The sequence below is a fragment of the Oryctolagus cuniculus genome, chromosome 5 (assembly GCF_964237555.1).
Source record: "Oryctolagus cuniculus chromosome 5, mOryCun1.1, whole genome shotgun sequence".
Taxonomy (NCBI): Eukaryota; Metazoa; Chordata; class Mammalia; order Lagomorpha; family Leporidae; genus Oryctolagus; species Oryctolagus cuniculus.
In genome coordinates, this window is record NC_091436.1 from 130,942,736 (window position 1) to 130,965,398 (window position 22,663).

The 22,663-nt window shown below is 42.9% G+C and overlaps 1 protein-coding gene across 5 annotated transcripts in view; it reads right to left on the minus strand.

The window, feature by feature from the left end:
• Positions 1-22,663, minus strand: part of DNAH8 (dynein axonemal heavy chain 8) — a 358,350-nt gene that overhangs the window by 279,703 nt on the left and 55,984 nt on the right. For all 5 annotated transcript variants that reach the window (XM_070074115.1, XM_070074114.1, XM_051854776.2 and 2 more), the window contains 3 exons: positions 19,769-19,876; positions 15,974-16,075; positions 2,405-2,551 (listed from right to left, as the gene is read on the minus strand). In XM_070074115.1, coding sequence (XP_069930216.1) covers positions 2,405-2,551; positions 15,974-16,075; positions 19,769-19,876 — 357 coding nt within the window. The remainder of the gene's footprint in view (positions 1-2,404; positions 2,552-15,973; positions 16,076-19,768; positions 19,877-22,663) is intronic.

Sequence of the window (22,663 nt, forward strand, 5' to 3'; positions counted from 1 at the left end):
TGTGTCCACATGCCATTAGTCCCTTAACCTTCAGTGATTCCTCGTTCTGATTCCTGCTTTAGAGAACAATGCTCAAAGCCCTCCAGGGCTCACCCATTTGTCCAGTGGTCAGAAAGGGAATAAACCTGTTTTTAGGGATTCCTCCACCTACTACACACCAAGAAGACAACACGACTGGTCTTCCTACACAGCCAGCAGAGCTTACATAAAGTCCCTGCCCATGTCAACCCAGAAGGGTCATTTTCAGAGTAAATGTGGATTTTAACTCCAATATTTCCATATACCATTGTGTCCTAGGAGCCAGCTCAAGCACACTGTGCGTGTACTACGTAAATACAGAAAGTATCTGAGTCTCCACCTAACATATTCATTCCACTCAACTGCTTTTAAAAGTAAAAACAAAGGAAAGAACTCAAAAGGACCAGCAATTTGCTAAGACTCTGTTCTTGACCCTTTATCTCACTCCCTTGCTCCAGTAGTCTGAGGCTGGGATGATATTGCTGTCACCGACACACCCTCTAGCCCTGGGTTGAATGAGGGGTCATCTAACAGCAGACAGTGGTTGGTCTCACTAATTCCCCTTCACACACAGCCAGTGCACCCTCCAGCCCCACACAACATGGCAGCAACATAACATCAGATGTGGTGACCAAAGACCACTCTCCTGCTGGCTTACCCTGGATTTGGCTTTTTCACCACCTTTTTCTCTACCAGTTTTTGACTCCTTAGTAACTAACAACAAATTTATAATCCCTTCTCCAGGTCACAGCCTAGCTTCCCCTTTTAGCTTTCAACTTGCTTGGATTACCCCCTCTCTTTGTCATCATGAGGATAGCCCTGCCTCACCTCCCAGCTCCAGGGCCTTGATTCTCCCTCTAGCCATTTAGGTTCCCCACCCCACCTCTTTTCTCTCCCAAAAGTTCAGGGTGACCAGAGAATAAAACTAAAGACAGGGCTCTGGGAAACTTCAGTATGCACCAGAATTTACATTTACAAGAAGAACAAGCCGCTGAGACTATTGTAATTCTTCCTTTTTAAGACAAACTAACAAAGTACCACCAAGTCTCCACCTCCCAAGAAACAAGTGTCTAATGCTGATACCCTAGGAATGTCTTCATTTTTAGTGGGAATGAACATGTTTCAAATTTAAATCCTGGTAATGGTTGTATAGCCCCATGAAAACACTAAAAAATGAATCATACACTTTACTTATTCACGCATTTACTTAGCGAGGCAGAGACCGAGAGAGAAATCTCCTATTTATTGGTTCACTATAAAAGCCTGTAATGGTGAGACCGGGCCACACCGAAGCCTGGAGCTAGGAACTCAATCCAGGTCTCCATGTGGGTGGCAGGGACCCAACTGCTTGAGCCATCACTTACTGCCTCCCAGGATGTGCCTGAGCAGGAAGCTGGAACCAGGAGTGGAGCTGGGACTCAAACGCATACATTCCTCGTATACAAGATGAAGATTCTCCAACCAGCATCTTAACCACTAGGGCAAATGCCTGCCCCAGAACTCAACAGCTTCAATAGGTAAATTGTGTGACATCAGTAAAGCTGTTAAGTAAACAAGCAAAACCAGCCCCCTAGAAGTATGTGTAAAGGGCTCCACACTGTAATTCGGTTTTCTTCATCACCCATACTTGACCGTCGGGGCTGGAGTGGAGTTTCAGACATGTCTAGGAAAGGCCCTTCAACATAGCAATACCCTCACCACTTTCCAACCAATCATGAATAGGATCCTAAATACGTCCAGGACTTATGGATTTGAAAAAATGGGTCAGGAAGATGGGGGAGGGGTTGAGAACGACTACATGATATATCCATGAAGTTCACAAAGGCTGACTCCAAGAAGCTACTGGTATGAGCTGCACTGCAGCCCCTGAAACAATAGAATCCCCCTCTGTCCAGTCCTAATAAATCGCCTGGAGGTGCAGAAGTTTCTAACCCATGCCTGCCGGGCAAAGGTATCACCTGTACAATGTTTATGTATAAACCATACATACCGGCCCAGAAAGAAAAGGGCCCATCCATCCGGATATGCCACAATGACAGGGTCCTGCCAGGTACCGAAGGGATTTCATCTCACACTTTATCTCAGCCTAATATAACAGCTAAGATTGCAAAGGCTGTTAAGTTCCAGTTCCACAGGTGGAAGTAGAATTGAGGCCTTTGCAAAAGATGAAAGTCTGCAAGAGCTTCTGAATGACTGGCAGTGGGAGTAATCAGGGATGAGAAAGTAAGCTGTAATAAAACGCAGTGATCTGTGAGTAATTTAATCAGACGAGTCACATCAACAGTGGTACAAGAGACCTGGAACGATGCTCGACGCACTACATCAACCATGAAATAACCAAAAAGGCCTGATTTGGGATAGGGGGCTCTGACTGCACAAGGCTTACCTTCTCCAGTCTTTTACAGAAAGCTTCGAATTTCCCAAATATGTACATTTCTGAAACCTCAAAAGATTTTTCTCCTGAGGACTCTAAAATCTGTTTCCTTGTTTTGTGAAAAGATGATTGATACTCCTTGAACAGGAAAATGCAATCCTATGAGAAAATTAAAAGAAGAGAGGAAGGGCAATGAGATATTTGTTCAGGAGTCAAGAATTCAAAAATCCTAACTTCAGAACTGAACACCAGCCTCTAAGAAGGCGCTTTGTTGCTGTAAAGAATAAAAATTCAAATTTTCTTGCTACATATTAGAGATGTGTCAAAATCAATGTAGTTTTTCTTTTTTTAATATTTATTTATTTATTTGAAAGGCAGAGTTACAGAGAGGCAGAGACACAGAGAGAGAGAGATGTCTTCCATCTGCTGGTTCACTCCCCAGTTGGCTGCAATGGCCGGAGCTGCGTCCATCCAAAGCCAGGAGCCAGGAGCTTCTTCCAGGTCTCCCACACTGGTGCAGGGGCCCAGGGACTTGGCCATCTTCCACTGCTTTCCCAGGCCATAGCAGAGAGCTGGATTGGAAGAGGAGCACCTGGTACGCGAACTAACAAATATATGGGATTCCGGCACTGCAGGCAGCGGCTTTACCTGCTACGCCACAGTGCCAGCCCCAAGTTTTTCTTCATATACATCACATTTTCACCTTCTTCATCCTCACTAACTTCTTTTACCTCTCATCATATGGTCAAAGTATGATCATTTATTATCTGTTTTTACATTTTCATGGCTAATTAGAACTTCAAGGAGGTTCAGACATTATCTATCAACACACCTCTACTCAGGCGGCATCCATCTTTCAATCAGCATTCGTCTGTACAGGCATGTAAAACATTAAAGACTGCAATTACCCAACCATTAATTCCCCAGAAAGTGATTGTAAAGGCATTGCTGAGCACACATGTGCCCACAGCTATAGCACTGCCCAGTTAAGTCAGCCCAGTGATTGTTAGAAACAAAAAGACGCTAAGGTCCCTAGGACTTAGGATGTCTCACTAACATTTCCTAAAAACCAAACTACACTTTTGATATTAAATTTTTTTTTACTTTTCTTTTCTTTTTTTTTTTTTTTTTATTTGAAAGGCAAAGAGACAGAGACACAGAGAGAGATCTTCTATCCATTGATTCACCCTGGGTCAGGCCAAACCTGGGAGCCTGGAATCCATTCTGAGTCTCTCACGTGGTGGTAGACACCCAACTATTTAAGCTACCATCTGCTGCCTCCTAAGGTCTTTATTACCATGAAGCTGTAACTGGAGGTACAGCCAGGACTGAAACCCAGGCACTCTTACATTGGATGTGGATGTCTCTAGTGGCATCTTAACCACTGTGCCAAGCAGTCACTCCTAATGTTAAACTTTTTCAAAGCTACCAACAGCCAGTCCAATTCTTAGGATAACATCCTGCTGACGCTTCCACCTCCCTCTTCCCCAGATCAGGACACTTGGATAATCCCCATATCAAAGATTAGCAACCTTAATTCCACCCGAAACCTGAATTGCCTCTTGCCATGTTAACATAATATACTGAGGCCGGTGCTGCGGCTCACTAGGCTAATCCTCCGCCTTGCAGCTCCGGCACACCGGGTTCTAGTCCCAGTCGGGGCGCCGGATTCTGTCCCCGTTGCCCCTCTTCCAGGCCAGCTCTCTGCTGTGGCCAGGGAGTGCAGTGGAGGATGGACCAAGTGCTTGGGCCCTGCACCCCATGGGAGACCAGGATAAGTACCTGGCTCCTGCCATCGGATCAGCGCGGTGCGCCGGCCGCAGCGCGCCAGCCGTGGCGGCCATTGGAGGGTGAACCAACGGCAAAGGAAGACTTTTCTCTCTGTCTCTCTCTCTCACTGTCCACTCTGCCTGTAAAAAAAATAATAATAATATACTGACAAGTTCTGGAGATAAAAAACAAAGACGTCTTTAGGGCTGCCATTATTCTACCAAGCATAGCCACTAAACCAGAATTTCGAGGAGTGGGACTTAGAAATTTGTACGTCTAACAAGTTCCCCAGGTGATTCCAATAAATATGCATATTTGAGAATAATTGGTTTTGTACCTACTTCTAATTATGACACACATTTTCTTCTCTAATTTGGTCTCCAAGGCAACAGAAATGTACGCTTCAAGGTCCCTGATTAGTTTTCACTCATTCAGTAATTGTTGATCAGTGCCTACCATGTGTAGTAACTTCCTGAGATGCTACAAATACCAGTAAGATCCTACCCTTGTGGAATTACCATCCAACAGGAATTCCTTTGTATTGCTTCCTCTTTACCAACCAATCTCTCCCCGTTGGACAGATGAGATCCTGAATAACAATTATTATGATTTCTTCCAATTCATCTGAAAATCATTCCTAAAAATTATATAATAAATTTTCCTGAAAAAATTTAGATGCAATAGAAACCACATTGAACTATAATTCAGAAAATCAAGCCAACAATTTCTAATTCAGTCAGAAAATGGTTGGAAACCTTGAGGATATTAAAGATTTATGAGACTAAATTGTTAAATACTACGTGAAGAATTCTGGTTCCTCTCAATTGGTAAATTGGGGGGGGGGGTGATTTCAAAATAAACCTTGGAGAAAGTATAGAGGGAAATACAGAATCCAGCAAAAAATAATAAAAACAATGTGTTGAAGTGAGAAACTCCTAGGAAAATGATGAGTTATTTTGAATCTTGGGAAGGTTTAAGCAAGAGTGATTAAGAAAACAGTAGTGAAAAGATAAACAGGGGCCAGCACTGTGGTGTAGTGGGTTAAGCCCCCATCTGCAACACTGGCACCTCATATGGGCCTTGGTTCAAGTCCTCACTGCTCCACTTTCAATCCAGCTCCCTGCTAATGTGCCTGGGAAATCAGCAGAAGATGGCCCAAGGTGCTTGGACTTCTGCATCCACATGGGAAACCTGGAAGAAGCTCCTGGCTCCTGGCTTCAGCCATTTGTGTAGTGAACCAGTAGATGGAAGATCTCTCTGTCTCCTTTCTCTCTGTAAACTCTTTCAAGTAAAATAAAAATAAATCTTAAAAATAAAGAAACAATATTAATAAATGTGGGGATATATTATATAATAAGGAAATGATTAGTAAGAGCATTATCAACATTATACCAATAAAGTATAAATTTCAGATAAGTTGGAGAAATTTCTGAAATTAATAAACCCACCAAAATCAGTTCAAGAAATAGGCAGGGGCCGGTGCTGTGGCGTAGCAAGTAAAGCCGCCGCCTGCAGTGCCGGCAATCCCATATGGGCACTGGTTCAAGTCCCGGCTGCTCCACTTCCGATCCAGCTCTCTGCTATGGCCTGGGAAAGCAGTAAAAGATGGCCCAAGTCCTTGGACCCCTGCACCTGCATGGGAAACCTATTAGAAGCTCCTGGCTCCTGGTTTCAGATCAGCACAGCTCTGGCTGTTTTGGCCATCTAGGGAGTGAACCAGTGGATAGAAGACCTCTCCCCCCCCCCCTTTCCATCTCTCTCTCTCCCTCTCTGTCTCTCCCTCTCTCTCTCTGCCTCTCCTTCTCTCTGTGTGTAACTCTGTCTTTCAAATAAATAAATAAATCTAAAAAAAGAAATAGTCAAATAACGAGTTTTTGAGTAGTAATATATTTGTAAATAATATATGATAAACTATTAATATTCAGAATATATAAGGATTTCCTATACTCAACAGCAACAAAAAAATTCCAATTCAAAAATGAGTAGAGAACTTAAGTAGACATTTCTCCAAAGATACACAAATAACCAACAAGCACAATATGTTCAATCATCACTAGCCACTAGGGTAATACAAATCCAAAACACAATGAGGTACCAGTTCATACATATTAGGGTGGCTAATATTTTTTAATGCTAATGATAATGTACAGTGGTGCAATCACCGTGGAAAACATTTTGGCAAGGGCTGGCACTGTGGTGTAGCATGTAAAACTATTGCCTGCAGTACCACCATCTCATATGGGAGCTGGTTCAAGTCCCAGCTGCTCCACTTCTAATGTGGCTTCCTGCTAATGTGCCTGGGAAAGCAGCAGAGGGTGGCCCAAGTCCTTGAGCCCTGCCATCCATCTGGAAGACCTGGAAGAAGCTCCTGGCTCCCAGCTTCAACCTAGGCCATGGTGGCCATTTGGGGAGTGAACCAGTAGATGGAAGACATCTCTCTGTTTCTCCCCTTCTCTCTGTTAATTCTGCCTTTCAAAATAAATAAAATAAATCTTAAAAAAAAAAAAAAAAAACTTTAGTAGTTCCTCAAGTTAAACATACAATTGCCATATTATCCAGCAGTTCCACTTCTAGATACACACCCAAAAAAAACTAAAGCAAGGACTCACACAGATAACAGTCTATAGTAGCATTATTCACAATAGACAAAAGACAGTAATAATTCAAATGTCCACCAAGAGGTTAATGGTTTTTTATTAAATGCTATCTATACATAGAATAGAATGCAATATTACTCAGCTATAAAAAAATTGAAATTTTCATACATGCCCAACATGCATGAACTTGGAGAACATTATGCCAAATGGAGTAAACAGACATAAAAGGACAAATACTATATGATTCCATCTACACAAGGTTCCCAGAATAGGAAAATTCATACTGACAGAAAACAGAATACAGGTTACCAAGGACAGGAAGGGAAGAGTTTGGAGAATTATTACTTAATGGGAGCAGAGTTCTGGTTTCAGATGACAAAAAAGTTCTGGGAATAGATAATGGTGATGGCTGCAAAGCACTATACATACACTTAATGCCACTGAACACTTGCCACTTGGCACTTAATGCCACTGCACACTTCAAAATGGTTAACACGGGGGCGAGCATTTACCCTAGCAGTTAAGAAGCCCCATCTCACATCAGGGCATCTGGGCTCAATACTCAGCTCCAGCTCCTGACTCTAGCTTCTTGCTAATGTCGAAGCCAGCAGTGATGGTCCAAGCAACTGAGTTCCTCCCCACACGGGAAGCCTGGATTAAGTTTCTAGCTCCTAACATCTGTCCCAGGCCAACTCAGCTGCTGTAGGCATTTGAGAAGTTATCCAATGTATGTGAACGCTATATGTCTGCCTCTCTCTTTCTCTCTCTGGCTCTCAAATAATATTTTTTAATGAAAGGCAAGCATTTGGTATGGCAGTTAACATCCTGGTTGAGATACCCACATGCCTTATCAGAGTGCCTGGGATTGAGTCCAAGCCCCAGTCCCAATTCCAGCTGCCAGGTAAGATGGAGAGGCAGCAGCAGGCGACGGGGTGGCCAGGTCCCTACCACTCATGTAGGAGACCCGGATTGAGTTCCCAGCTCCTGGCTTTAGCCCCTGCCCAACCCAGCTTCTGTAGACATTTGGAGAGTGAACCAGTAGATGGAGCTCACAGCTCACTCTCTTTCTATCGCTCACTCTCACTCTTCCTCTGACTCTCAAATAAATAAAAACATATTTTAATGGTAAAAATTATAAACATTATATTTTGCATATTTTACTACAATTAGAACATTTTAATTATGTGAAAAAGAGAAGCATAAACTTAGGAATCTTCCCACAAAGAGCTAACAGATGAGTTCTATCAGATTTGGGGTTTTTGTACAGTGTTTTCAGATTTATTATTTTCCAGCTTATTCAGGAATAACTGACAAAGAAAAACTGTGTGCATTCAAAGTATACAACATAATATTTTGTTACATGTATACATTGTGAAATGTTTATCAAAATCAAGCTAATTAGTATATCCATCACCTTACATAGTTATTGTTTGAGTCTGAGGACAATTAAGAATAACTCTTTTACCAAATTTTTAAATTTTAAGTTGCTGTTGGGGCCGGCGCTGTGGCATAGCGGGTAAAACCACCGCCTGCAGTGCCGGCATCCCACATGGGCACCGGTTCATATCCTGGCTGCTCCACTTCCAATCCAGCTCCCTGCTATTCTCTGGGAAAGCAGAGGAAGGTGGCCCAGGTCCTTGGGACCCTGCACCCATGTGAGAGGCCAGGAGGAAACTACTAGCTCCTGGCTTCGGATCAGCACCGCTCCGGCCGCTGCATCCAACTGGGGAGTGAACCAGCAGATGGAAGACCTCTCTCTCTTTCTCTGCCTCTCCCTCTCTCTATGTAACTCTGACTTTCAAATAAATAAATAAAATCTTTAACAAAAATAATAAGTAGCTGTTACTTACATTACCATGCTGTACATCAGATCTCCAGAACGTACTCATCCTGCATATCTGAAATCCTGAAACTTTCAACTTCCACCTGCCAGCCCCTGGTAACCACCATTCTACTCTCTGCTTCTTAGCATGACTTTTTTAGATGCCAAATCTAAGTGAGATGACACAGTATTTGACTTCCTGTGTCTGGCTCATTTAGTTTAGCACAATGTTCTGCAAGTCATTCATGTTGTCACAAATAAGATTTCCTTGTTCAAGGCTAGATACTATTCCATTGTGTGTTTTCTTTATTCATTCATCCGGCAATAGACACTTAGGTTGTTCCCATATATCTTGGCTGCTACAAATAATGCTGCAATGAACATGAGAATGCAGATATCTCTTTGAGATACTGATTCCATCTCATTTGGATATACATCCAGAAGTGATGCTACTAGATCATACAGCAGTTCTTTTTTCTTTTTTTAGGAATTTCCATACTGTTTCCATGATGGCTGTACTAATTTGCATCTCCACCAACAGTATACAAGTGTTTCCTTTTCTCCACATGCCTGCCAGTACTTATCTTTTGTCTTTTTTATAGTAGTCAGTCTAACAAGTGTGAACTAATATCTCATTGTGGTTTCAGTTTGCAAAGTTGGAGGCATCACAATGTCTGGTTTCAAAATATGCTACAAAGGTATTATCAAAACAGTACTGGCATAAAAACAGATACATAGGCCCACAGAACATAATACAGAGTCCAGAAACAATTGCGTGCACTACAGTCAAATCATCTTTGACAAAGGTTCCAAGAATATACAATGGGGAAAAGGCAGTCTCTTTGATAAACTGCACTGGGAAAACTGGATATCCACATACAGAAGAATTAAATTAGATCCTTGCATCTCACAGGATATACAAAACCAACCCAAAGGGGATTAAAGACTTAAATGTAAGACATGAGACAATAAAACTACTAGAAGAAAACATAGGGGAAAAGCTCCTGACAATAGTCTGGGTAACGTTGCCAAAGGTATAGGCAACAAAAGCAAAAATGCACAAATGAGACTGCATCATACTAAAAGGCTTCTGTGCAGCAAAAGAAACAATCAACAAAGTGAAGATAAAACCTACAGAATACAAGACAGTATTTACCAACACATAGCTAACAAGGTATTTCTATTCAAGATTCATAAAAGGACTTAACACAGTAGCAGGAAAATAATCTGATTTTTAAAAGGACCTAAAAAGATGCTTCTCAAAAGTAGATACACAAATGGCCAGCAGATACAACGAACAGTGTTCTTAGCATTAATCACCTGTTCTATTTTATTTATTGACTTACTTAGTGAAAAGCAGAGACACAGAGAGAGACAAGCGCCCATTTGTGGTTCAATCCCCAAATGCCCACATTAGGCAAGGCTTCGCCAGGCCTAAGTCAGGACCAGAACTCAATCTGGTCTCCCACGTGGGTGGCAGGAATCCACCTGCTCGAGCCACCATCTGCTGCCTCCCAGCGTATGCATCATCAGGAAAGTGCAATCCGGAACAGAGCCAGGATTCAAACCCAGACACCCCAATACGGGGTGTGGGCATCCCCCACAGCATGTTAACTGCTGTGCCAAACACCTACCTCTTATTTTTTAAATGCACACACAGCAAAGATTGCCATTAAGTCTTTTCTTGGCTCCACTTGGATCCAGCACTTGCTCTGGAACATGTTATTGCCCCTTCCATCTCAACAAGCTCCTTATATTGAGTCTTGCTGTCCTGTTTTGTTCTGCCAAGCACTGCTTCTCCTGTTTCCCTTGCTATCTTTCAAGTGTGTTTACTGGATACATTTCAAAGCTTGCTGCAAAAGCCTCTGTGCTGTTGTCTGGGAGGTGGAATCTGTGTCTGGATTTCCACATTGCTCTGAAGTTGCTGTATTGTTGCTGGTTTGAAGCACTACGCCACATTCTTTTTAAAAATTATCAAAGGCCTTTTTGTTTTTCAGCTTTTGCATCAGGATCAAGTTGTTGCATACTCTTTGTTTTTTACCAATAATTTCTCTTGACTTTGGGAGGCATGTAATAGTGTCCCATCTTGAATTTGTTCTGCAGAAAAGAGGCTTACAGCTTTAATTAGGGATTGTAGACAACTCTCTTCTGGCCAACACTTACTGCCATTTCCATCTCTGATACTTGATTCCTCTGCGTACTTTTTTAATAATTAATTAATTTATTTGAAAGGCAGAAAAACAGAGAGGTATTTTCCATCTGCTGGCTCACTCCACAAATGGCCACAATGGCTGGGGCTGGGGTAGGGCGAAGTCAAGAGCCAGCAGCTTCTTCTGGGACTCCCAGGTGGGTGTAGGGGTCCAAGCACTTGGGCCATCATCTGCTGCTTTCCCAGGAGCATCAGCAGGGAGCTGGGTTGGAAGAGGAGTAGCAGGGACTTGGACTGCCACCCATTTGGGATGCTGGCACTGCAGGCGGAGGTTTAGCCTTCTACGCCACAGCACTGGCCCCTCCTCGGTATTCTTACACACTTGTCACATCCAATCCTGGGTTTTGTCTTTCTGTTTTCTCATTTGCTTATTTATTTCTTCTGTCTTACCAGAGCAGCCACTCCTGCCGCTTTTGTAGGGGAGGGGACTGTTTCATTCAAGCCCTGTAAGCAGTTCATGCCTATCACAAAGTTTTCCCACTTCTTCCATCATTTCAGTCTCCTCTTCCCATTGGTGGAGAGTGATTCCAGTCTTCCTCAAATTTCAAAAGTCTGCCTTTCCCTGTAACTGCCTCTTTTCTGAATACCATTACCCTTCTTCACCAACAATGCTTTCTCTTTTTCTCCGTAACTATCCAAGCGCCACTAACTCAGCTTTTCTGTTTTTATTCAGCTTCTTGCTCCTTCTGTTTGCTTCTGCATTATTGCTTTCTTCTCTGCATCTTTCTTGGCTTTTTATTCTTTGAATTTCCTTATCCTTGTATTACAGTCATATGCATTATTGACCGAAGTTCCTTTTCCAGTCATTTCTTCTTTTTCCTTTGTGCCCTTGTTGCTCTGCTCTGTTTTTCAATCTTGCTCTTATCACAAAGCTATGCTTTTTTTCCCCTTTAAAGAAGAAAATTCTTTCCAAGAATATAATTTATACTACAAGGGGGAAAATGATGACTTCATGTCACTGACTTTAGAAATTCTTTTTAAGATTTTATTTATTTGAGAGGTAGAGCTACAGACAGAGAAGGAAACAGAAAAATCTTCCATCTGCTGGTAGTAACATCCGAAGCTGAGCCCATTTGAAGCCAGGAGCCAAGAGCTTCTTCCAGGTCTCCCATGCAGGTACAGGGGCCCAAGCACTTCGGCCATCTTCCACTGCTTTCTCAGGCCATAGCAGAGAGCTGGATCAGTAGAGGAGCAACCAAGACATAACCCAGTGCCTACATAGGATGTCGGCACCACCAGCAGAAGCTTAGCCTACACCACAGCACCAGCCCCTAGAACTTCTCTTTAATTTGCCCATGTGAAATTACTTTCAAACAGCAAACCAAGGCTGGTACCATGGCTCACTAGGCTAATCCTCCACCTGAGGCACTGGCACCCCAGGTTCTAGTCCTGGTCGGAGCACCAGATTCTGTCCCGGTTGCCCCTCTTCCAGTCCAGCTCTCTGCTGTGGCCCGGGAAGGCAGTGGAGGATGGCCCAGGTGCTTGGGCCCTGCACCCGCATGGGAGATCAGGAGAAAGCACCTGGCTCCTGGCTTTGGACTGGTGCAGCGCACTGGCCATAGCAGCCATTTGCGGGGTGAACCAATGGAAGGAAGACCTTTCTCTCCATCTCTCTCTCTAACTCTGCCTGTTAAAAAAAAAAAAAAAAAAAAAAAAAAAAAAGCAAAGGGAAATACTTCAAAGACATTGCTCTATGCTTAACTTTTAGAAGTAACTGAGCTATCCACCAGAGGGTCTGCACTGTAAAAACTCCTCTTTGCACAGGCATTTCATAAACTTCATTTATACAAGGGAAGTGATCATTACCCCTTCCTTTTATTGGTTCACCAGCTATCTTCCATGATGTTTTAAAATCATTGTTTTAAGAGCTTCTTCGACCTGTCTCTGTGCAACTCTATATGCTACATGGTCAAGTCCAACATCCACATAATGACCCTGGTTCTTCCAAATTGAGGATCGAGCACAAACAGTTCTGCTGTTTTCAATTCTTCTTCTTATCCTCCAGTTCAGAGGTCAAGGCATAAATGATGCAGGTACCAGCCCTGCAGGTGCACTGCTCCCAAGGTTAGGGTGGATGCGGGGGTGTCCTTTCTGGCTTTACTTCCCTGTTGTAGCCAGGTCCATGGCTCTGCCAAGACCAGAAAGCACGTGGAAATGACCAATAACCACTTCCAGGTTAAGCCTTCCTGTTGCAGCCATTTCCTTCAGACTTTTAAAAACCATATCACAGGCCGGCGCCGTAGCTCACTAGGTTAATCCTCCGCCTACAGTGCCGGTACCCCGGTTTCTAGTCCCAGTTGGGGCATCAGTTCTGTCCCGGTTGCTCCTCTTCCAGTCCAGCTCTCTGCGGTGGCCTGGGAGTGCTTGGGCCCCTGTACCAGCATGGGAGACCAGGAGGAAGCACCTGGCTCCTGGCTTCATATTGGCACAGTGCGCTGGCCACGCTGGCCATAGCGGCAATTTGGGGGGTGAACCAATGGAAAGGAAGACCTTTCTCTCTGTTTCTCTCTCTCTTACTATCTAGCTCTGCCTGTCAAAAAAAAAAAAAAACTTTTAAACTGATATTCAGCATAGCAGTTAAGACATCGCCTGGGACACCCAAACCCCATATCTGAGTGTCTGGGTTCAAGTCTTAGCTCCACTACCAATTCCAGCTTCCTGCTAATGTGTGCCCTTGAAGGCAGCAGATGATGGCTCAATTACTTGGTCCCTCCTAACAACATGGGAGACTCAGATGGGCTCCTGGCTCAGGCTGATCCATTCTTGGCTGTTGTGGGTATTTGGGGAGTGAACTACAGATGGAAGATTTTTCTGTCTCTCTCTTCCTTTCTTTTCCCCTCTCTCTCTAAAATAAAGTCAATGTATTCATTGCTTTTAAAACAGATTAATTCTACATGAATACAAACTTTTTCTAGGAAAAGGAGGAATATTTCCCTCCCACCTCTCTCTCACTCTGAGATCTCACTGCCAAAAACACTGACAAGGATAGCGAGAAAGGAAAATGACAGGCTACCTCCCTTCTGAAAACAGCTTCAAAAAATGTAAAATAAAAATGTAGCAAACTGAATCTAAGAGCGTTTTCAAAAGATAATTACATCATGACCAAGTTGAGTTTATTACAGGAATGCTAGGACAGTTTAATTAAAAAAAAAAAACTTTTAAAAAAGTCACCCATTACATTAACAGAAAGAAGGAAGATCCTATATGCATCTCAATAAATACATGCAGAAAAGAATGATCAAAACACATTTATGGGGCCTGTGCTGTGGCATAGCAGGTAAAGCCGCCACCTGCAATGCCAGCATCCCATAAGGGTGCCGGTTCAAATCCTGGCTGTTCCACTTCCCATCCAGCTCTCTGCTGTGACCTCGGAAAGCAGTAGAAGATGGCCCAAATCCTTGGGCCCCTGAACCCACGTGAGAGACCCAGAAGAAACTCCTGGCTTCATTCGGATCAGCACAGCTCCAGCCGTTTTGGCCACCTGGGGAGTGAATCAACAGATGGAAGACCTCTCTCTCTGTAACTCTGCCTTTCAAATAAATAAATAAATCTTTAAAACAAACCATTCATAACTTTAAAAAACATCTCTTAGGGCCCAGCACTGTGGCATCACAGCTTAAGTTTACCACCTGCTGTGCCAGGATTCCAAATGGGCTCAGGTTCAAGTCCTGGCTGCTCCACTTCTGATCCAGCTCCCTGCTAATGCACTTGGAAAAGCAGCAGAAAATGACCAAATAGTTAGGTCTCTGCACCCACATTGGAGACCCAGAGGAAGCTTCTGGCTCTTGGCTTCTGTCTGGCCCAACCCTGGTCACTTGTCGCTCCCCCTCTTCATGGAGGAACGACACAGGACCCTGCGCTGTTCTTTTGTCTGCTCGGCCCTCCCCGAGTTTGCTGCTGGTTCTTCCCGGGTTGGCTACCGTCCCTTCCACCTCCGTGGAAGGGCGGTTCCCCCTGCCACTTTTCCCCACTTCCGCGGGGGAGCAGCACACCGCCGGCCGGCTCTCTCGGGGGCTGCTCAGGTGTTCCTCTTAGATGTTCCCCTTTTAGATGTTCCTGGTGCATGCTGTCTCTCTCCTCCCTTATAGTCCTCTTCCGCCAATCCCAACTCGGCTGCCCACACGCGGAGTACGCTGCTCTCCTCCAATCAGGAGCAGGATCAGCTCCTGGAGGTCATCACTCAAGTTGGCAAGAGGCAGCTGCGTAGAAGCTGTTTTCTCCTCTCCCAGCGCCATATTGTGGGAGAGCAGATGCATAGAATAAGTCTTAATTCCAGTAACTTAGTCTAGTCCGAGTTGCTCCCCACAGTCACTGTGGCCATTTGGGGAGTGGAACAGCTGGTGGAAAACTTCTCTCTCTCTCTGCCTTTGCCTCTCCCCCTCTGTAATTCCACCCTTCAAATAAATAAATAAATCTTTAAAAACAAATCTCTTAGTACCAAAACTAATCTGGTCAAAGACGTATTTAAGAACTGCAGAGGCATCAGACTAAATGGGGAAATGTTAGAAACACTCTCTTGAAACAGGATCAAAAGCAGGAGGCTACTACCACCTCATGCATTTCTGTAAGTATGGCAGCACGAGCCAATGCAAAAAAGCAGGGAAGAAAAGCTCCTGGGTGCTGGAATGAGAGGTGGAGGCCGGAGTCTAGGAAATGGTACACAGCAGGTGTCTGATGTGGGCAGCTGTGGAGATGATGGGAGTTAAATAGTACCCTAAAAAGGACAGGCCAATAAAATGATACACACAGTTTCACCTTTGTGAATGAACCAAGCAAATCAAATTGGGCCAGATGGTGAAAGTTTACCTTTTTTTTTTTTTTTTTTTTTTTTTTTTGAGAGGCAGAGTGGACAGTGAGAGAGAGAGAGAGAAAGGTCTTCCTTTGCCGTTGGTTCACCCTCCAATGGCTGCCGCAGCTGGCGCACCGCACTGATCTGAAGGCAGGAGCCAGGTGCTTCTCCTGGTCTCCCATGGGGTGCAGGGCCCAAGCACTTGGGCCATCCTCCACTGCACTCCCAGGCCACAGCAGAGAGCTGGCCTGGAAGAGGAGCAACGGGGACAGAATCCGGTGCCCTGACCGGGACTAGAACCCGGTGTGCAGGCGCCGCAGGCAGAGGATTATCCTAGTGAGCCGCAGCGCCGGCCAAAAGTTTACCTTATGAAAATAAAAATATTTATACAAACCTGAATTTTCTTTAACACAACCGGTGTCTCCTGATCCCATACATGGTTTATTCCTCCATCAGTAATATATGCTTTACATGCTGTCACCATTTGATTTGTTACCTAAAATAAATATAGGCACTAAATAACTACATGTAAAAAGAGAAAACTCTTAACACTTTTTTAAATCACAAGTATAAAAATATAGTAAAAAGTAAACTATGGAATGAATGAATCACAGAAAACCAAAAAAAAAAAAAAAAGAAAGAAAGAAATGCATAGTCCAGTAAAATAAATAAACTGCAGAGTCATATTCACCAACTGCATTTAAGTCAATGTTATGGGGGCCACAAATTTCCAAGTCACCTACTTGTCCATTTCTCCTCTAATTAGGTCTGGATCTAGTTCAAGCATGATTCTTTATCACCCTTCAACATGCAGACAATATAAATGTAACTACTTCTCACATCCCCCAAAATAATGAAGAAAAACCAGGACAGTCATTGAGAGATAGTAGACACAGAAATTTGGGTAATTCCAAAAATATAGAACACACACAGGGCTAGATCTACAGTAAGGAAAAATGGCTACAGAAGACCAGAACCTAGTCCCGAAAAAGGTCACTGCCAAGTTGAAACGGTTCTAGGAGTTTTTCAAGGTCAGAGACAATGTGAGAGGCCCTTCGGTTGTGACCCTGCCCACTGAATCTGGAGTAACTTGTATAGCAATCACCACTGACAGTTACTGAAAGGCTAAGTCATGAGTTTGGACCATTGTCTTAGAGAGGTGTGGTCATAGACCAGGTAGCTGGTGCACCCCAGGAAAGAACATTAGAGAGAAATCTAACCACCCTCCCTCCCCACAGTAAGTGAACCCATCCCTCACCCAACAATAGACAAACTAAAGCAAACAGAACAGGGTGGTAAAAAGGAGTCTCAAATATAAAGATGGGCAGACAACCAAGAAGTAAGCAATGAGGAAAACAACACAACATGATAGCAGAGACATTAAACTTACAAAGAATACAGAAAAGACATAAATTGCAAAATCTTTTAAAATACCTCTCATTAATTAAATTAATGCATAAGAACTATAGGAGAGATTTTACATCCACAAAAAGAAAACAATTACAGAACATGGAAATTCAAATTTGTATTGTCAAATTTTAAAAAATTCTATTGTTGGGCTGATCAACAACTGGTGCATGCATGAAGTACAAATGAGTGAGCTGAAAAGTCACTGGACAAAGCTGGCAGAAAAAAAATTACAATATGGAAGTTAGATTCAAGAGTGGAGAATAAACTGAACAGTTAGGTCAGGAATAATCAAAAGCAAAAGAGAAAAATCTCCATGGCCAATACTGTGGCGTAACAGGTAAAGCTGCCGCCTGCAGTGCCAGCATCCCATATGGGTGCCATTTCAAGTCCCAGCTGCTCTTCTTCCAATCCAGCTCTCTGCTATGGCCTGGGAAAGCAGTAGAAGATGGCCCAACTCCTTAGGCCCCTGCACCTGCATGGGAGACCCAGAAGAAGCTCCTGGCTCCTGGCTCCAGATCAGCTCAGCTCTGGCCACTGCAGCCATTTGAGGAGTGAACCAATGAATGGACAACATCTCTCTCTCTCTCTCTCTCTCTCTCTCTGCCTCTGTAACTCTTTCAAATAAATAAATAAATATTTTTTTAAAAAAGAGGAAAATCTCCAAGGAATGAAGAGAGATGAAAGTCTTTGGACGGAAACAACCCAGCAAGTGTAGAATAAGATAAACCTAAAAAGAACCACATCAGTTCAAAATTTTACAAGTTCAAGTACAAAGAAAAAAAAAATCCTAAAAGCTTCCAGAGAATAAAACCAGTGACCTACAAGGGAAAAAAGAACTGGATTAGCCCCAAACCTCTTATCAACAATACTGGATACGAGACTGCAACTGAGCAGTATCTTGAAAATGCCAGGTGAAAACGATGCTGAAGGCAGAATCCCAGTCAACTAGCTTCTGACTGGTCAGAAAAAACAAAGCCATTTCTAACATGTAGGAATTAAGGAAGTTCACCACTCACATACTCTCTTTGAAAGAATCACTCGGGCCAGTGCTGTGGCTCAGCAGGTTAAGCATCTGCCTGCGCTGCTGGCATCCCATATGGGCGCCGGTTTCAGTCCCAGCTGCTCCACTTCTTATCCAGCTCTCTGTTGATGGCCCGAGAAAGCAGTAGAAGATGGCCCAAGTGACGGACCCCTGCACCCGTGTGGGAGAACTAGAGAAAGCTCCCAGGTCCTGGCTTTGGATCAGCCCAGCTCTAGCTGTTGTAGCCATTTGGGGAGTGGACCAACAGATGGAAGATCTCTCTCTCTCTGTCTCTCCCTCTCTCTGTAACTGCTTCTCAAGCAAAATAAAATATTTAAGAAACAAACAAACCAACAAACAAAAACAAGAAAAAAATCAATTGAGAATTTTTTTCAGGAAAAAAAAAATAAATCCAAGGGGCTGGCACTGTAGCACAGTGAGTTAAAATGCCACTTGCAGCACTGGCATCCCATCTGGATGCCGGTTCAAGTCCTAGCTGCTCCACTTTCAATCCAGCTCCCTGCCAATGTGCCTGGGAAAGCAGCGGAAGGCGCTCCAAGTGCTTGGGCCCCTGCACCCACGTGGGAGACCCAGGTGAAGCTCCTGGCTCCTGGGTGCAGCATGACCAAGCCTGGGCTATTGTAGCCATTTGTATTGAAGATCTCTCTCTCTCTCTCTCTCTCTCTCTCTCTCTCTCTCTGCCTCTGCCTCTCCTTCTCTGTAACTCCGCCCTTAAAATAAAGTAATCAATTAAAAAAAAAGAAAAAGGAAGTTGTGGAAATCACAAAAGAGTGGTGATCAAAGAAACTAGCAATACTTAGATTTTAGTCTGAATACTTGTTGAAAAAGGTTATAATAATATGGAACTCAGTGTGGGGCATATACAGTAAGGAGAGAAAAAAGTGAAGGAGGTTCTTGTCTTGATCAGTGTATAAAAAGATTCAATTTGTATTTTTTATAAAAAGAATTCTGAGTCTTTAAATATTTAGTTTTACTTGCATCCTTTACCAAAAAATTCCATTCATATATTTTTTGGATAATTTTTTAATTTCTTAAAATAGTTGACCATATGGTGCTAAACAGATTTAACACAAACATCAGCGCTGGTGACAGCAGCTAATGAAGCAGTGTAACCAGCGGGTACAATCCTTATCTCTTAAGCAGAATCAGGACTATTGGGAGTGCATAAATTAGGAAACCACCAAGTACTTTTAAATTAAGAAAGGCCCTGGGGCTTGCCTCTGACAAGGAGAAACTCCTTCAATTAAGTATAAATTACTCTCGTCAACACCTTTCAACACACGAAGTATGAAAATCCAGACTCTGGAGCGGGCATTTAGCCCACCAGTCAACATGTCCCACCTGAGGGTGCCTGGGTATGATCCTCATTCCAGCTCCTGATTCCTCCCAGTGAAGACCTCAGGAGGCAGCAGTGACGACTCAGGTAATTGGGTTCCCCATCCCCAGGTGGGAGACCTGGATGAGTTTCCAGCTCCCAGCTTCAGCCCCACCCCAGCCATGGTCTAGGTAGTTGGAGAGTGCACCAGCAGATGGAAGATCTGTCTGCCTATTTATCAATCTTCCTACCTACCTCTTTCTGCCTCTCAAATAAAATTTTTTTTAATTTTAAATAAATAAATAAAATCCAAAGCTCTGACAGACATCCAGACTTCCCAATTCCCTTTCTAGGCTCGCAGGGAAAGAACTGCTCACCTCACAGGGATGCACATGTGATGTCTTATTCCCTTAGAAACTCACCTTGATGAACAACGAGGTCATTCTCTCTGATGTATTGTAATATCTTGACACACTGTGAATCATTCTGATAGCGTTAATCAAATTTTGTATTCCATGTGCCATAGAAACCTAAAATTGAAATATAGCAAGTGAATTCCATCATATGTTTATAGTTTCAATAACCAATATTCTATAATATTTAGAAGTCTAAATAAACAAAATAATGTATCATTTTCATCTTAAGGGAAAATTTTACAAATGCAATGTGGTATTCTAGACTAGATCTTGAAACAGAGTAAAGGGAATAATGTATCATTTTCATCTTAAGGGAAAATTTTACAAATGCAATGTGGTATTCTAGACTAGATCTTGGAACAGAGTAAAGGGCATTCATCTTGACAAACATGCCAAGGTAATGCAAGATGTTAACAGGAGAAATGGGTAAAGAGAATTTTGTACTATCATTGTAATTTTTGTGTAAATCTGAATTTAAAAGTATTATTCCAAAATAAAATTTTAAAGGTAAAATAAAATTCTAGAGGTGAAAGGAACTTGAAAGATTAATGAGACAATCTCTTCAAAGATGAAGAAACTGATAATTTGTGGGGTTAAAGTGACTTACTGATGGTCAGAAAATGGGTTAAAAACAAAAATCAGACAAGAACTAACTACTTCTCATTTGGTCAATTCTGGTTACTTTTCAGCAGTCCTACTAAGTGTTACTAGGATGTGAAGATAATAGGGAGAGGGGCCGGCATTGTGGTGAAGCAGATTAAGCCCATATGAGCACCAGTCTTAGTTCTGGCTGCTCCACTTCCAATCTAGGTTCATGCTAATGCACCTGGAGAAGCAGTGACTGTTTAAAGCAGGTCTAATGTCCTTAGACCATAAAGATTGCACCATGACTTGGAGAACTACCCAGAAACAAACAAAACAAAATACCCAAGATGAGGATTCTAACTCTCACTTAAACTAGGCCACCAACAGGTTGTACCCTCTCTGTGCCCTCAACATAAAATACATCTGCTATGGAGAAAGAGCTTACATCCCAAATCCTCCTGCTAGAATTTGTACTTAACTTAGTCTGAATTCACACTAATGGTACCAAAATCAGAAGCAAAACAAACAAAACACCTACTCGTAGGGGCTGATATTTAGCACAGTGATTAAGTCGCAGCTGGGGCCACCCACATCCCATATTGGAGCACGTGGCTGAAGTCCTGGCTAATCTGCCTCTGATCCTACTAACATGCATCCTGGGCAGCAGCAGATGATGGCTCAAGCACTTGCATCCCTGCCACCCAATGGAGACCTGAACTGAGTTCCTAGCTCCTGGCTTCCGTCTGGCTCAGACCTAGCTGTTGTGGACACTTGAGAAATAAACCAGCACATGGGATCTCTCTCACTCTCGCTCTTACTGTCTATATCTCTACCTTTCAAATTAAATAAAAGTTTAAAAAAAAAACTAACCTCAGGGAGAAAACTGATCACCTTTTTAAAAAAATTTTTTAAGTTTATTAGTTATTTATTTGATGGTGACAGAGAGAGAAGGAAAGGAAGAGAGGAAGAGAGAGAGAAAAAGGGAGAGACAAAGAGAAAGAGAGATCTTCCACTTGCTAGTTTACCTCCCAAATGCCTGCAACAGCTAAGGTGAGGCTGAGGTCAGGAACCAGAAACCCCATCCAGCTCTCACCTGTGGGTGGCAGGAAACCAAGTATTTGGGCTTCATCTTGTGTCTCCCTCTCCCAGGCACATTAGAGGGAAGCTAGGTTGGAAGTAGAGGCGGGACTCCATCTCAAGCACTCTGATAGGGGATGCAGGCATCCCAAGCAGATGCTTAACCCCCTGCACCACAGATTGTTGCCCCAAAGACAGAACCAACCATTTAAGAATCATATCAAGTCACCCCCCACAATGATTCATAAAACTCAGAGGACCATAAAGTATATCCTGAGTTCAGAGATGCTAAAATGTTTAAAAAAGAAAAGAGTAGGTCTTAAGAGCTATAAAATAATGTACCATTATTATTATTATTATTAGTTTTCAAATAAGATAGAGAGGTAGGGGAGTCAAGTAGCTTGCCAGAGGTCTCGCAGCTACAAGTTATGTATCTGAGATTTTGAGACCCTGCTTGTAACCACGGTACAACCCACTATGGAAGAACAAATAAAATCGATGGCCTTACTTGCTGTCAAGGAGCTTATCTTTTAGGACAAGACAAAAATATCAAAACATTGCTTAACAGTGAAGGACTACTTAAAACCAAGAAGAAAAACTTCTGACTAGTATATTATAGACGTGAGGGGCAACTATGAAATAATTAAATCAGTTAGATGTGGTTTATGGAAGTTGACATCAATACCAATAGTTAACCCCGCATGTCAGAATTCATGTTACCTATATTATTTGTAGGTCAAGGTCCTAATAAAAATACGTCTAGGAGGAGTCCCTTCCACCCTGGCTAAGTCAAATCTACAACAGACCCCTGACTCCAGGGAAGAAGGCTCAGCGAAGGCAACAAATGAATTCCTCAGGAAAATGCCCTTCATCTGAATGTTAAACGTCTCTATCTAGTGTAGCAGCTCCTGGAGCACCCAGTTCTTAACTCCTCTAGGTATCATGTACAGACATTGCACGTATGTGATATAGAATTGTAGGTATGCCTAATGAATAACACCAGGATGATGAAAAATAAAACACAGATAAAATTTGTCAACTAGAAATGAAAGCATGAGTCCTCTACCCTTTTCCACCAGATGTCAGTTACCAACTGAACAGAAATTACCAGCTGCCTTTAATGAGAAGAAAGAAAATGAGGGAGAAAAATAATTTTTGAACTGACAAACAGTGGGTGTATGAGTAGGAAGTAATTATATGAGTCACTACTATGAGTACTTCTGTCATTTCAAAAAGTAA